The sequence below is a fragment of the Desmodus rotundus genome, chromosome X (genome assembly GCF_022682495.2).
Source record: "Desmodus rotundus isolate HL8 chromosome X, HLdesRot8A.1, whole genome shotgun sequence".
Classification (NCBI taxonomy): domain Eukaryota; kingdom Metazoa; phylum Chordata; class Mammalia; order Chiroptera; family Phyllostomidae; genus Desmodus; species Desmodus rotundus.
In genome coordinates this window covers 14263328-14276467 of record NC_071400.1, presented here as the reverse complement: position 1 = coordinate 14276467, position 13140 = coordinate 14263328, and the positions used below count along the sequence as shown (strand labels likewise).

The following is a 13140-nucleotide window of genomic DNA, read 5'->3' as shown; positions in this document are numbered from 1 at the left end:
GCATCCACTGCGTCTCAGGGATGTAGGACCTGCAGAGGGTGGAAAAGGAACACGGAGAAAAACCCTTTGGTGCACCAGACCCCACACAAAGGCAAGGCAATTGCGATCCAGCACTCCAAAAGCCTGAAGTCCAGTGGTGCACTGAAATACCAACAGCTACAAGAAAACCAAAGTCAGCTCAACTCCTGACTAGACTGATGTAACTCCCAACACTAATGGACTGACAGAAGAGGCCTGCCCAGTTCCGAATATAAATACCGTTTATCTAGGTCTCTAGCATTCTTGTATGTACAGTGTCCAAAATTCAACTTAAAAAAATGAAAGGTAGACAGTGTCCATGTGCAGACAAGGAATTTGGGCAGGGAGATGGAAACTATAAAAAATACAGCAAATGGAGAACTAGGAAATTAAAGTATGATATCACAGATAAAGATTTCCTTTAATGGGCTTATCAGCAGACTAGATACAACAAAGGAAATAATCAGTAAACCTAAAAAAACTCTTCCAATATTTCTAATGCCAAAACCCATACTCTTTCCCTTACAAATACCTGCATCTGAATTCTACAAGTTTTCTTTCTAGATTGTCATCTCGGTGTTCTATGTGACTCCATCCAGTCTCCTGGCTTCACACGACATTTACATGCAGATGAAATCCAAATTGCTATTTCTACCTAAAACACCGCTGAGCTCTAGGCTTGACAATTCCATCTGGATGTCTAATAGGTACCTCAGTACTAACATGGCCAAAACTGAATTCCTAATTTCCCTTTACTCCCACCAGTCCCTAAACCTGCTCTTCTCCATCTTATTTAATAGCACTAGTATTTTGTTTAATTGCATTATTTAATACATCCAGTTGCTCATGCCAGAACCAAGAAAGCTACCTTTATTCTTTTTTTTATTGTTGTTCAATTACAGTTGTCCCAATTTTCCCCTCCGTTCCTCCCTCCTGCCCCGCCCTCCCCCCTCCCTCACTCAGTCCCCACCCTGTTGTCCACGTGTCCATTATACAATTTCCTTGACTAGACCCTCCCCCATCCCTGTCAGTGCATTCTTTATTTCCATGTCTCTGGTTCTATTTTGCTTGTTTGTTTGTTTTCTTCATTAGATTCCTCTTACAGGTGAGATCGTATGGTATTTGTCTCTCACCACCTGGCTTATTTCACTTAGCATAATGCTCTCCAGGTCCATCATGTCTCACTTCCTACATCCCATATAGCACTAAATCCTGATGTCCACTAGTTGTGTGTAAGTTTCTTAACATCTCTGTGTCCCACTATCATCACTTACAAAGATGGGAGAATAATACCAAAAAAGGCATACCCTACCTCATAGGACTACTGTGAATTAAGGAGGGAATTAATTAATATAATGTAAAAGTGAGTGCTTGGCATATTGATGTAATATATCAATGTTGACTACTATTTTTTATAATTATCTCTACTACTATCATCCTACTATACCATCATTTGCACCAGCTAACTGGTCTCCCTGATTCTACTTTTACCACGCTTCAGACTTGTCTTTTTAAAATAGAATGTCTTTGGGGAAAAAAAAAAAAGATCAAGTCACTTCCTGACTTTGAAACCCTTCAAAGATTTCCAATTGCTCTGAGGATATGGACCAAGTCACTCTTCTGCTCAACAAATACACGTATAGACACTTTTGGTTTATAAGCGCCTCTTTACACATACAAATGCTACAGAAAAGGCTCAATCAAGTGATCAAACAGCAGTTCACACAATAGCATCAACTGATTCAATTAAGATTGTACCTGACTGAGGTAAGGCAATGAAGCCTAGTGAAGGGAATGTAGAAGATGGGTATACTTCTAAGGGGGTGGGGGTGACCACAAAATCAGAAAGAGAAAATAGGAGAAAGGAAGAGGAACGGGAGACTTTTACTAGCTTTGCAATTATACTGAGTGTACTGTGAGCAACAGATGTAATGCTATGAATCATTTAGGGTGCCTTGGTTCTTATGCCGAACGGCAAATGCTGAGTTTCTACCAACTGGTTTGAAAACGTCAGATCCCAACCACTCCAGTTCATCACAGGGTCTTCCCCGCTGGGATGCAGAGACTGGAGGGAAAAAGAAGAAAAACAGAAAGACATTCTATACCCAACTCAGGTAACTCTCCCACTTTGTAGCCTTCTTCCCATCATTACTATAAGGTGCAACACAATTTACTTGTCACTGGGGTACACAGAACTTATGTCCAGAAACTTCAGGTATTGAATAAATAACTCAGCAGTGATAACACTTGATAAAAGTACAGGAAGTATCATTTTTATAAATTTATATGACAGTCCTAAACCATTCTGGAATGACACTTTCACCTACCTGCTTCTCTTTCTGCTCCCCCCATCTTCTTCCCTTGTTCTGGGGGGATTTGATTTATATTACCTTACATATTTTAATCCATATTCACATAGAAATATCATTTTAAAATACCATGCAAAATCAACAAAACTGACAAACCCCAGGGCAGACTAAGAGAAACTCAAATACCTGAAATAAAGAGAAGACATTACAACTGATGCCATGAAATAAAAAGGAAAAGAGACTACAAACAACTGTTTTCCGACGAGACAAACAGGATAACACAAGAAGCAGAATAATACCTGGAAACACAGAGCCCACCAAAAGTGAATCATGAAAAAATAAAATATCTGAACAGACCCAATACTAGTGACAAGATAAAAGCAAGAAGCAAATCCCCCCCCTTCTAAAAAGGCCAGAACCAGATGATTTCATTGGAGAATTATACCAAGCATTTAAAGAAGAAATGACAGCAATCCTTCTAAAACTCTTCTAAAGAATGGAAGAAGAGGGAATAGTACTACACTTATTCTGTGATACCCTAATACTATTATCAGAAAAACACACAAGGAAATACAACTACAGATGAATATCCTCAACAAATTTTGAAGCAAATGTCCTAAAAAAATACTGTCAAATCAAATTCAACAGTACATTAAAATGATCATATGCTATGACCAAATTGGATTTATCCTTCGGATTCAGATACATGATGAGGTCTGTCTGGAAAAACTCCAGCCACTGTTAATATAACAAGAATGGTTTGGGACGTCATAATTACATTCCCCAAGATGAAACAGAAGGCGAGAATCTTAGAAGCAGCAAGAGAAAAGAACACAATTACCTACAAAGGGGTTCCCATAAGACTGTCAGCTGATTTCTCAAAAGAGACCTTACAGGCAAGAAGGGGCTGGCAAGAAGTATTCCAAGTCATGAAAGGCAAGGACCTACATCCAAGATTGCTCTATCCAGCAAAGCTATCATTTAGAATGGAAGGGAAGATAAAGTGCTTCTCAGATAAGGTCAAGTTAAAGGAGTTCATCATCACCAAGCCCTTATTATATGAAATGTTAAAGGGATTTATCTAAGAAAAAGAAGATAAAAAATATGAATAGTAAGAATGACAGCAAACTCACAGTTATTAACAACCACACCTAAAACAAAACAAAAGCAAACTAAGCAAACAACTAGAACAGGAACAGAACCACAGAAATGGAGATCACATGAAGGGTTATCAACAGGGGAATGGGAGGGGGGAGAGAGGGGGAAAGGTACAGAGAATAAGTAGCATAAATGGTAGGTAGAAAATAGACAGGGGGAGGGTAAGAATAGTGTAGGAAATGTAGAAGCTAAAGAACTTATAAGTATGACCCGTGGACATGAACTATAGGGGGGAATGTGGGTGGTAGGGGGTGTATAGGATGGAGTGGAGTGAAGGGGGGGAAATGGGACAACTGTAATAGCATAATCAATAAATATATTTTTTTAAAAAAGAATGGTTTCTGTGACACTGATGTAACCTGGCAGCCAAGGAGAGCGGACTGGAATGTACATGCGTGAACAATAATGACTACACTGTACTAGTCAGTGGAGGAGGTAGATGCTGTTGAGTGACCATGTGTATTGTACACCCAACACATTCAAAACATCTGAGCAAGTAGAGCAATGAATCTGCATCAAATTCTGCATTAAGATGGTACATTCCTCCATGGAAACTATTCGGATGATTCATAAGGCTGCAGCTATGGGCAAATGGTGATTGGCAGCTTCATCATGACAACATGCCTGCTCACACATCAAGTCTCGTGCAGAATTTTTTGGCAAAACATCAAATCAGCCAGGTGATTCGGCCCTCGTACAGCCCAGATTTGGTGCCCTGTGACTTCTGGCTTTTCCCAAAACTAAAATCACCTTTGAAAAAGATGAGATTTCAGACTGTTGATGAGATCCAGGAAAATACACGGGGCAGCTGATGGCGACTGGGAGAACTGTGTGAGGTTCCAAGGTGCCTACTTTGAAGTGAACTGAGGTGACACTGTCCTATGTACAATGTTTCTTGTATATTGTATTTTCTTCAATAAATGTCTCTATTTTTCATATTACATGGCCGGACACCTACTAGACAGACCACACACACACACACATAGACACACTGGAGAAAATGTACACGATCATCTTAATTGATGCAGAAAAAGCAATCGGCACAATTCAACACTCTTTTCATGATAAAAACACTCCTAGGATAACCTAGGAAGGGAAGGAAAAGTCCCCAACACAGTAAAAGCCATATACGAAAAGCCTACAGCTAATATACTCAATGGGGAAATATTTTTTTCTCCCAAAGCGTTTCCTCCAAGATCAGGAACAAAGCTAGGATGTCTACTCCCAGCACTACTATTTAACACTCTACTGGAAATCCTAGCAAGAGCAATTAGAAAAATAACAAAAATAAATAAAAGGCATACAACACTAGTTGGAAAAGAAGTAAAATTATCCTGGTTTGCAAATGATATGATACTAGAGGTTAAAAACCCTTGAACAGTCCACAAAGAAAGTTAGAATTAGCAAACAAATTCAGCAAAGTTGCAGGATATCAAATCAGCACTCAAATATCAGTTGCATTTTTATATACTAACAATAACCAATCCCAAAAGAAAATTAAGAAAACCCATTTACAATACCATCAAAAGGAAGGGAACACTTAGGTATAAACTTAACCAAAATAGGGAAAGACCTGTACATTGAAAGCTACAAAGCGCTGATAAAAGAAATCAAAGATAACATAAATACATGAAAACATATTTCATGCTTGTGTATTAAAAAACCTAATATAAAAATATCTATAATATCCAAAGCAATATTCAATGGAATTCCTATGAAAATGGCATCTTCATAGGAATGGCATTAGTTCCAGGGCATTTTTATTTTTTGCAGAAATAGAACAGACAGCTGAATAAACCCTTGCATATATGGCCAAATGATTTTTAACAAGGGTGTCAAGGTTATGCAATGGGCAAAGGCCAGTCTCTCTTTAACAAATATTGCTGGAAAAACTGGATATCACCATGGAAAAAAATGAAATTGGACTATTACCTTACACCATATACAGAAATTAACCAAAAATAAGTTAAAAAACTAAATGTAAGATCTAAATCTATTAGACTCCTAGAAGAACATGAGGGAACAGATTCAGGACGTTGGATTTAATGATGATTTCTTGGGTATAAGATCAAAAGCACAGGAAAACATCAATGTTAGATGCAAATATATCAAACTTAAAAACCTCTTACCAAAGGACACTATCAACAAGTTAAAAAGACAACCTAGGAAGTGGGAGAACATATTTGCAAAGCATCTATCTGATAAAGGGTTAATAGCCAGAATCTATAAGGAGCAAAACTCAACAACAAGCAAGCTGATTAACAATGGGCAAATTGGCCCTGGCTGGTGTGGCTCAGTGGTTGAGTGCTGGCTTGCAAATCAAAGGGTCTCTGGCTCGATTCCCAGTCAGGGCACATGCCTGGGTTGTGGGCCAGGTCCCCAGAAGGGGGCGCACAAGAGGCAACCACACATTGATGTTTCTCTCCCTCTTTTTCTCTCCCTTCCCCTCCCTAAAAAAGAAATAAATAAAATCTTTTTTAAAAAATGGGCTAAGGACTCGAATAGAACCTTCTCCAAAGACAAACAAATGGCCAATAAGTACATGAAAAGATGCTGAACATCACTAATCATCAGGGATATGCAAATCAAATACGAAATGAGATACCATCTAACTCCCATCAGAATGGTCACTATCAAAAATGAAAACAATTGGAGAGGATGTCAAGAAGCTGAAACCTGTGCACTCTAGATGCAAACATACAATTGTGCGTCTATTGTGGAAAACTGTATGAAAACTGAAAAAACTAAAAATAGAATTACCATATGATCCAAAAATTCTACTTCTGGGTAAACAACCTAATTTAGAGCAGGATCTTTTTAAAAAAAATTTATGAAAACATTTTCAATTAGTTTATTTTCAATATTATTTTGTATTAGTTTGAGGTGTACAGCAGAGTGCTTAGACAATCATATACTTTACAAAGTGTTCCTCCAATATTTCCAGTACACACCTGGCACCATATACTTATTACAATATTAATGACTCTATCCCCCATGCTGTACTTTACATCCCTGTGACTATTTTGTAAATATCAATTTGTGCTTCTTAATTCCATCACCTCTTTTATCCAGTCCCCCAATCTCCGTCCTCTCTGGTAACCACCAATACACTGTCTATATTAATGAGTCTGTTTCAATATTGTTCGTTCACTTACATTGTTCTTCAGATTCCATATATAAGTGAAACCATAAGTATTTGTCTTTCCTGACTGACTTTTTTTAACTGAGCATAATACCCTCTAGGTCCATCCATGCTGTCGCGAATGGTAAGACTGTGTTCTTTTCTATGGCCAAGCAGTACTCCGTCACATGTATGTACTACTGTTGTTTTTTATCTCCTGGTCTACTGATGGACATTTGGCTTGCTTCCCAACCCTGGCTATTGTAAATAACGCTGCAATAAACATAAATGTGCACATATTCTTTCGAATTAGTGTTTTGAGTTTCTTTGGATACATACCCAGAAGTAGAATCACTGAGTCATAATGCAGCTCCATTTTCAATTTCTTCAAGAAAGTTTATACTGTTTTCCATAGTGGCTGCAGCAATCTACATCCCCACCAAGAGTGCACAAGAGTGTCCTTTTGTCCACATCCTCACCAGCACATTTGCTGATTTACTGATGATGGCCATTCTGACAGGTGTGAGGGGATATCTTACCGTGTACCACAACTTTCTTATCCACTCGTCTACTGATAGGCACGTGGGTTGCTTCCATATCTTGTCAAAGCAAGATCTTGAAGAGTTACTTATACATGTGTGTTCATCACAGCATTATTCACATAGCCGAGAGGTGGAAGCAACCCACATGTCCACCAACAAATGAACGGGTAAGGGAAATGTGCTATTCGCATACAATAAAAAATTATGTAGCCTTAAAAGCAAGCTCCTATCATATGCTACCCTGTGGATGAAGCTTAAAGACGTTATGCTAAGTAAAATAAGCCAGTCACAAAAGGACAAATACTGTATGATCTCACTTATAGGAAGTGTCACTCTAAAGTAATCAGTCATAAAAACAGAAAATAGAAGGTATATACGAAGGGCTGGAGGCAGGGGGAATCAGTGTCTATTGAGTACAGAGTTTCAGTGTTAGAGGATGAAAAAGTTTTAGAGATTTGTTGCACACCAATCTAAATGGACTTAAAAGTACTGAACTGCACACTTAAAAGTGGCTAAGGTGGTAAATTAATGTATCCTTTATCACAGTAACAAAAAAGAAAAATTAAAAATAGTGCTGCCTTGTGGCCAGGATAAAATATTTGTAAAAAACAAATCTGATAAAGGACTGCTATCCAAAATGTGCAAAAACTGTTAAAACTCAAGAATAAGAAAATGAACACTCTGATTGAGAAGTGGGCAAAACGCCTACATAGTCACCTTGCCAAAGAAGATGTTCAGATGACAAGTAAGCATATGAAAAGAAGTTGAGTACCACATGCCATTAGAGAATGGCAAATTCAAACATAAACGAAATACCACTACACACCTATTAGAATTGGCAAAATCCACAAGACTGAAAACAAGTGCTGCTGCGGAGCAACAGGAGTTCTCAGTCAGTGCTGATGAGAATGCAGGATGGAATAGTCACTTTGAAGACAAACTGGCCCTTTCTTACCAAATTAAGCTCCTACTATATGATCCAGTAATCACACTTGGTATTTACGCAAATGAACTGAAATGTCACGTACAAACAAAAACCCACCCACGGATGTGTATAGGAGCTTTATCCATAATTGCTACAACTTGGAAGCAACCAAGATGCCCTTCAGTAAGGGAATGGACACATAAGCTTGTACATATAGACAATGCAGTGTAATTCAGCACTGGGGGGGAAAAAAGCTCTCAAGCCACAAAAAGATGTGAAGGTAACTTAAATGCGTATTGCTAAGTGAAAGATGTCAATATGAAAAGCCTACATATGACATTATGGAAAAGGCAAAACTATGCAGATGGTAAAGAGCTCAGTGGGGGTTCCAGGCTAAAGGGAGGGATAGAGCGACGAAAGAGCACAGAGCACGTCAGAGCAAACTTGGTATGATAATGTAGTGGTGGATACACGTGTCCACACATTTGTTCAGGGACACAGATAAAACCGAGACTGAACCCTAATGTAAACTATAAACTTCAGATGACAATGACACGTCAATGTAGGCTCACTGATGTAACAAAGGTACCACTCTGAGGAGGAATACTGGGAACAATGGAAGCTGTACCTGTGTTGGGAAAGGGAGTATATGTGAGCTGTAATTTCTGCTCAGTTTTGCTGTGAACCTAAGACTGCTCTAAAAACTAAAGTTTATTATTAATTAAAATAAAACTGTTGGTCTTCTGGTCAAGGTGGTGGCATAGGTAAACATGGCTCACCGCCTCACACAGCCACAGCAAAAATTACAACTAAACTACAGAACAACTATCATCCAGAACCGTCAGAAATTAAGTTGAATGGAAGTCTGACAACCACCGAATTAAAGAAACCACATCCATCCAGACTGATAGGAGGGGTGGAAATGCACAACAGGCTGGTACCACATCCACTGGGGGTGGATAAAAATTTAGGAGGGATATCTCGGGAACGAGGAATCCCAGTCCCACACCAGGCCCCCAGGCCAGAGTTACAGTGACAAGAAGGTAAGTCCCCATAACTTCTGGCTGGACAAACCAGCAGGGATTGAGTAGGTGGAAGAAACTGCTGAAGCCCCAAGCAGTTCCTCCTAATGAATCCACACATGGACTCACCTACTCAGACTCACTCCCCCTGAGCTCCAGCACTGGGGGTAGCAGCTTGAAAGACACCAGTGGTATACAGGTCTGGCATCAAGGTGAGCAGAGGCTATTGTCCCTTTTCTAAACCCTTCCCCCACAGAGCCAGCAAGCTGGTGTCACACCTGAGACTCCATCAACCTGGCTACCACTGTTTGACCCACCTTGGAGATCCCCAGAGACTCTTTCCCACCCAACTTACCAGCCCACCTAAGCTGCTCTTCCATATGAATGGCCAGTCTTGGCTCACACTTCACAACTTCCTAAATCCTCTCAAACAAGCAACAGCCAGCCCCAGTGAGCCTCAGGCCCAGCACTAGAGCAGCAGCCAGCCTAGATTCACAGCTTGGCTTCACCTGGGAATTTCCAAGCCCAGCACAGGGAGCAGCCATCTCAGATTGTTTTATAGCTCAGGCAGGGTGGCCCAAGGCAAAACACAGGTTCAGGAGGACCCTGGCCTGCACCACCTGGGAAACCACAGAGACTGTGCACCCAGGGGACAGCTACAGACCACACTGGAGCACCACCACCCTGCCCCTGCACAACTGATCCGTAGCCAGTCCTTGCAGCTGACTGGCCTGGGTAAACCCCTCCCATTGATCTGCCAACAGCAATCATGGCTCAACTACATGAGGAGGGTGCACTCAGGCCACATGAAGGGTGCTGCACCTTGTGTACCCAGCTTGGGTGATAGGGGAGGCTGTGCCACTGGACCCTACAGGACACCTACTACATTAGGCCACACTACCATGAGACAGAGCCAAAGCAGCTCTACCTAATACATAGAAACAAACACAGGGAGGCTGCCAAATGAGAAGACAAATAAACATGGCCCAAATGAAAGAACAGAAGAAAACTCCAGAAAAAGAGCTAAACAAAATGGAAGTAAGGAATCTATCAGATGCAGACTTCAAAATACTGGTTATTAGGATGTTCAAGGAACTTAGCAAGGACCTCAACAGAATAGAAAAAAATCTACTCAGAAATGAAGGATATACTAATTGAAATAAAGAACAATGTACAGGGAAACAACCGTAGAGTGGATAAAGCCAACAATCAAATCAATGATTTGGGACATAATGGAACAAAAAACAACCAATGAGAACAAGAAGAAATAAAGAATCCAAAAAAAATGAGGATAGTTCAAGCAGCTTCTGGGACAACGTCACGTGGTCCAACATTCTCATCACAAGGTGCCAGAAGGAGAATAGAAAGAACAAGAAATTGAAAATGTATTTGAAAAAATAGTGCATGAAAAATCAAGGGGAAGGGTGGAAGCAAGGGAGGGAGGTGGGTTTGGATGGGGTCGGGGGGGAGAAAATGCAGACAACTGTAATTGAACAACAATAAAATAATTTTTTAAAAAATAAAAAATAAATAAAATGTAGAAACAAAAAAAGAGAAAGAAAAAATAGTGCACAAAAACTTCCCTAATATGGTGCAGGGCACAGACATGCAAGTCCAGGAAGCACAGACCCAAACAAGAGGGATGCAAAGAGGCCCACTCCACGACACATCATAATTAAAATGCCAAAACTTAGAATCTTAAAAGCAGCAAGAGAAAAGCAGTTAGTGACCTACAGGAGAGTTCCCACAAGATTGTCTGATGATGTCTCAAAAGAAACTCCGAAGGCTATAAGGGACTGGGAAGAAATATTCAAAGACATGAAAAGCAGGGACCTACAGCCAAGATTGCTCTACCCAGCAAAGCTATCATTTAGAATCGAAGGGCAAATAAAAAGCTTCTCAGACAAGAAAAAACTAAAGGAGTTTATCATTATCAAACCATTATTATATGAAGTGTTAAAGGGATTTATTTAAGAAAAATATCAAAACTATGAACAATACAATGGCAATAAATACATATCTATCAATAACAATCTAAAAAACAAACTAAGCAAACAAGAAGAACAGAGTCAGAATCAAGGATACAGAGAACATTTTGATGGTTGACAGATGGGAGAGGGTGTGGGGTAATGGGTGACGAGGTGAGAGGATTAAGAAGTGCAAGTAGGTAGTGACAGAACAGCCATGGGGGTGTAAAGTACAGTACAGGAAATGGAGTAGCCAAAGAAATTATATGCATGACCCACGGACATGAACAACGGTGGGGGGGACTGCCTGAGGGAGTTGGGGGTGCTGGGTGGAAGGGGGCAAAGAGGGAGAAACTGGGTCAGCTATAATAGCATAATCAATAAAGTATAATTAAAAAAATAAAAATACTAAAATAAAACTGTTGGCAACAAAAGTATTATTTGATGTAGACAAGTTTGAAATCTTACTGACACGAATCTTAGGTAACAACAAACATTGAACAGTTTGAATAAAAATTAAAATGCCCGAGATATTAAAAAATAACAACAACTTTGGAACTCTTATACATTGCTGGTAGAATATAAAATGGCAAGGTGCTTTGGAAAACAACTTGTAGTTCATGAAAAAGTTAAACGTAGAATTACTGTTATCACCTAGCAATTCTACTCCTAGGTATATACCCAGAAGAATTGAAAACAGGTGTTCAAACAAAAACTTGTATATGAAACATTCATACGAGCAATATTCCTAATAGCCAACAGATGGGAAAAAGCCAAATTTCCACGAACTGGTAAGTGGATAAACAAACTGAGGTAGAGCCACACAACGTAACGCTACTGAGCTGTAAAAACTAATGAAGAACTAACACATGCAACAACGTGAATGACTCTCAGGAACATTAAATTATATGAGGCGGCAGCTAAAAAGGCCCCTCGGTGTATGATGCCCTTTATGTAAAATATCTAAAATAGGTAAATCCATGGGGACAGAAAGGAGATTACTTGTTGCCAGGGCCGGGAGGAGGGAGGAATGTGGCTGCTTGATGGCTTATGGGGGTTTCTTTGGGGGTGATGAAAATGTTCTGGAACTGGACAGTGTTGATGGTTGCACAACACTGAGAATGTACCAAATGCCATTGAATTAAGTGTTCATTTTTAAAAGGTGTGTTTTCACCACAATAAAAAAGCATGGGCTACAAAAATTACTACCTTGATTTTTTCACTCTCTTTTCTAACTCGCTTTGCATTTTCAATAATGTAAACAGTTCTCTTGTTGACTTCATTGTCAGCTCTGTGTCTCAGCCAATCCTCGTATCCCTAGGATAAAAAAAAAACAAAAAAAAAAGTACCGTCAAGCTCACATAATGAAGTTATTAATTTCTATAATCCCCTAAATGAGTTGCCAGCAGATATTTATAATTACAGTACTTATTTCAATTCATAATGCTAAAGAGATAACACTGTACATTTTAATAGAATAACTAAGATATGCTTTCAAAACCACCCTTAAGTAAATACCTTTGTTGTATTAAAAGATTCCTTCATTCTATATTTTAATTATTAATGAAAACAGGCATTAGAGCCTTACTATTCTTCAACTGTGAAGGACAATGATCCATTCTTCTAATTCTACTCTTATTCAAGGTAATGTTAATTGTTTCCAGTTTTGAATTTGAAGGAAATTTTTTCTGGGTGGTATTTTCTTACAGACTTAATGACAAATATTATATTTTGCCGTTTATAATGCACTCCTGTGCATAATGTGGACCCGTGTTTTTGTATGCATTGTACGCAGGATTATTATGCCCATTATTATACCCATAGTATGTAATCATTATACCCATGTATATGCCCTGGCTGGTGTGGCTCAGTGGACTGAGCGCCCACCTGCGAACCAAAGGGTCGCTGGTTCAATTCCCAGTCAGAGCACATGCCTGGGTTGTGGTCCAGGTCAGGTCCCCAGGAGGGGTCGTGCAAGAGGGAACCACACATTGATGTTTTTCTTTCTCCCTTCCCCTCTGTCTAAAATAAATAAATAAAATCTTTTTTATTTAAACCATGTATAATCCTTATTTTTC

General features: G+C 39.4%; 1 protein-coding gene across 8 annotated transcripts in view; it reads right to left on the bottom strand.

The window, feature by feature from the left end:
* ATP11C (ATPase phospholipid transporting 11C) overlaps window positions 1-13140 on the bottom strand; it is a 173072-nt gene that overhangs the window by 77298 nt on the left and 82634 nt on the right. For all 8 annotated transcript variants that reach the window (XM_071220347.1, XM_024555273.3, XM_053917150.1 and 5 more), the window contains one exon: window positions 12272-12379. In XM_071220347.1, coding sequence (XP_071076448.1) covers window positions 12272-12379 — 108 coding nt within the window. The remainder of the gene's footprint in view (window positions 1-12271; window positions 12380-13140) is intronic.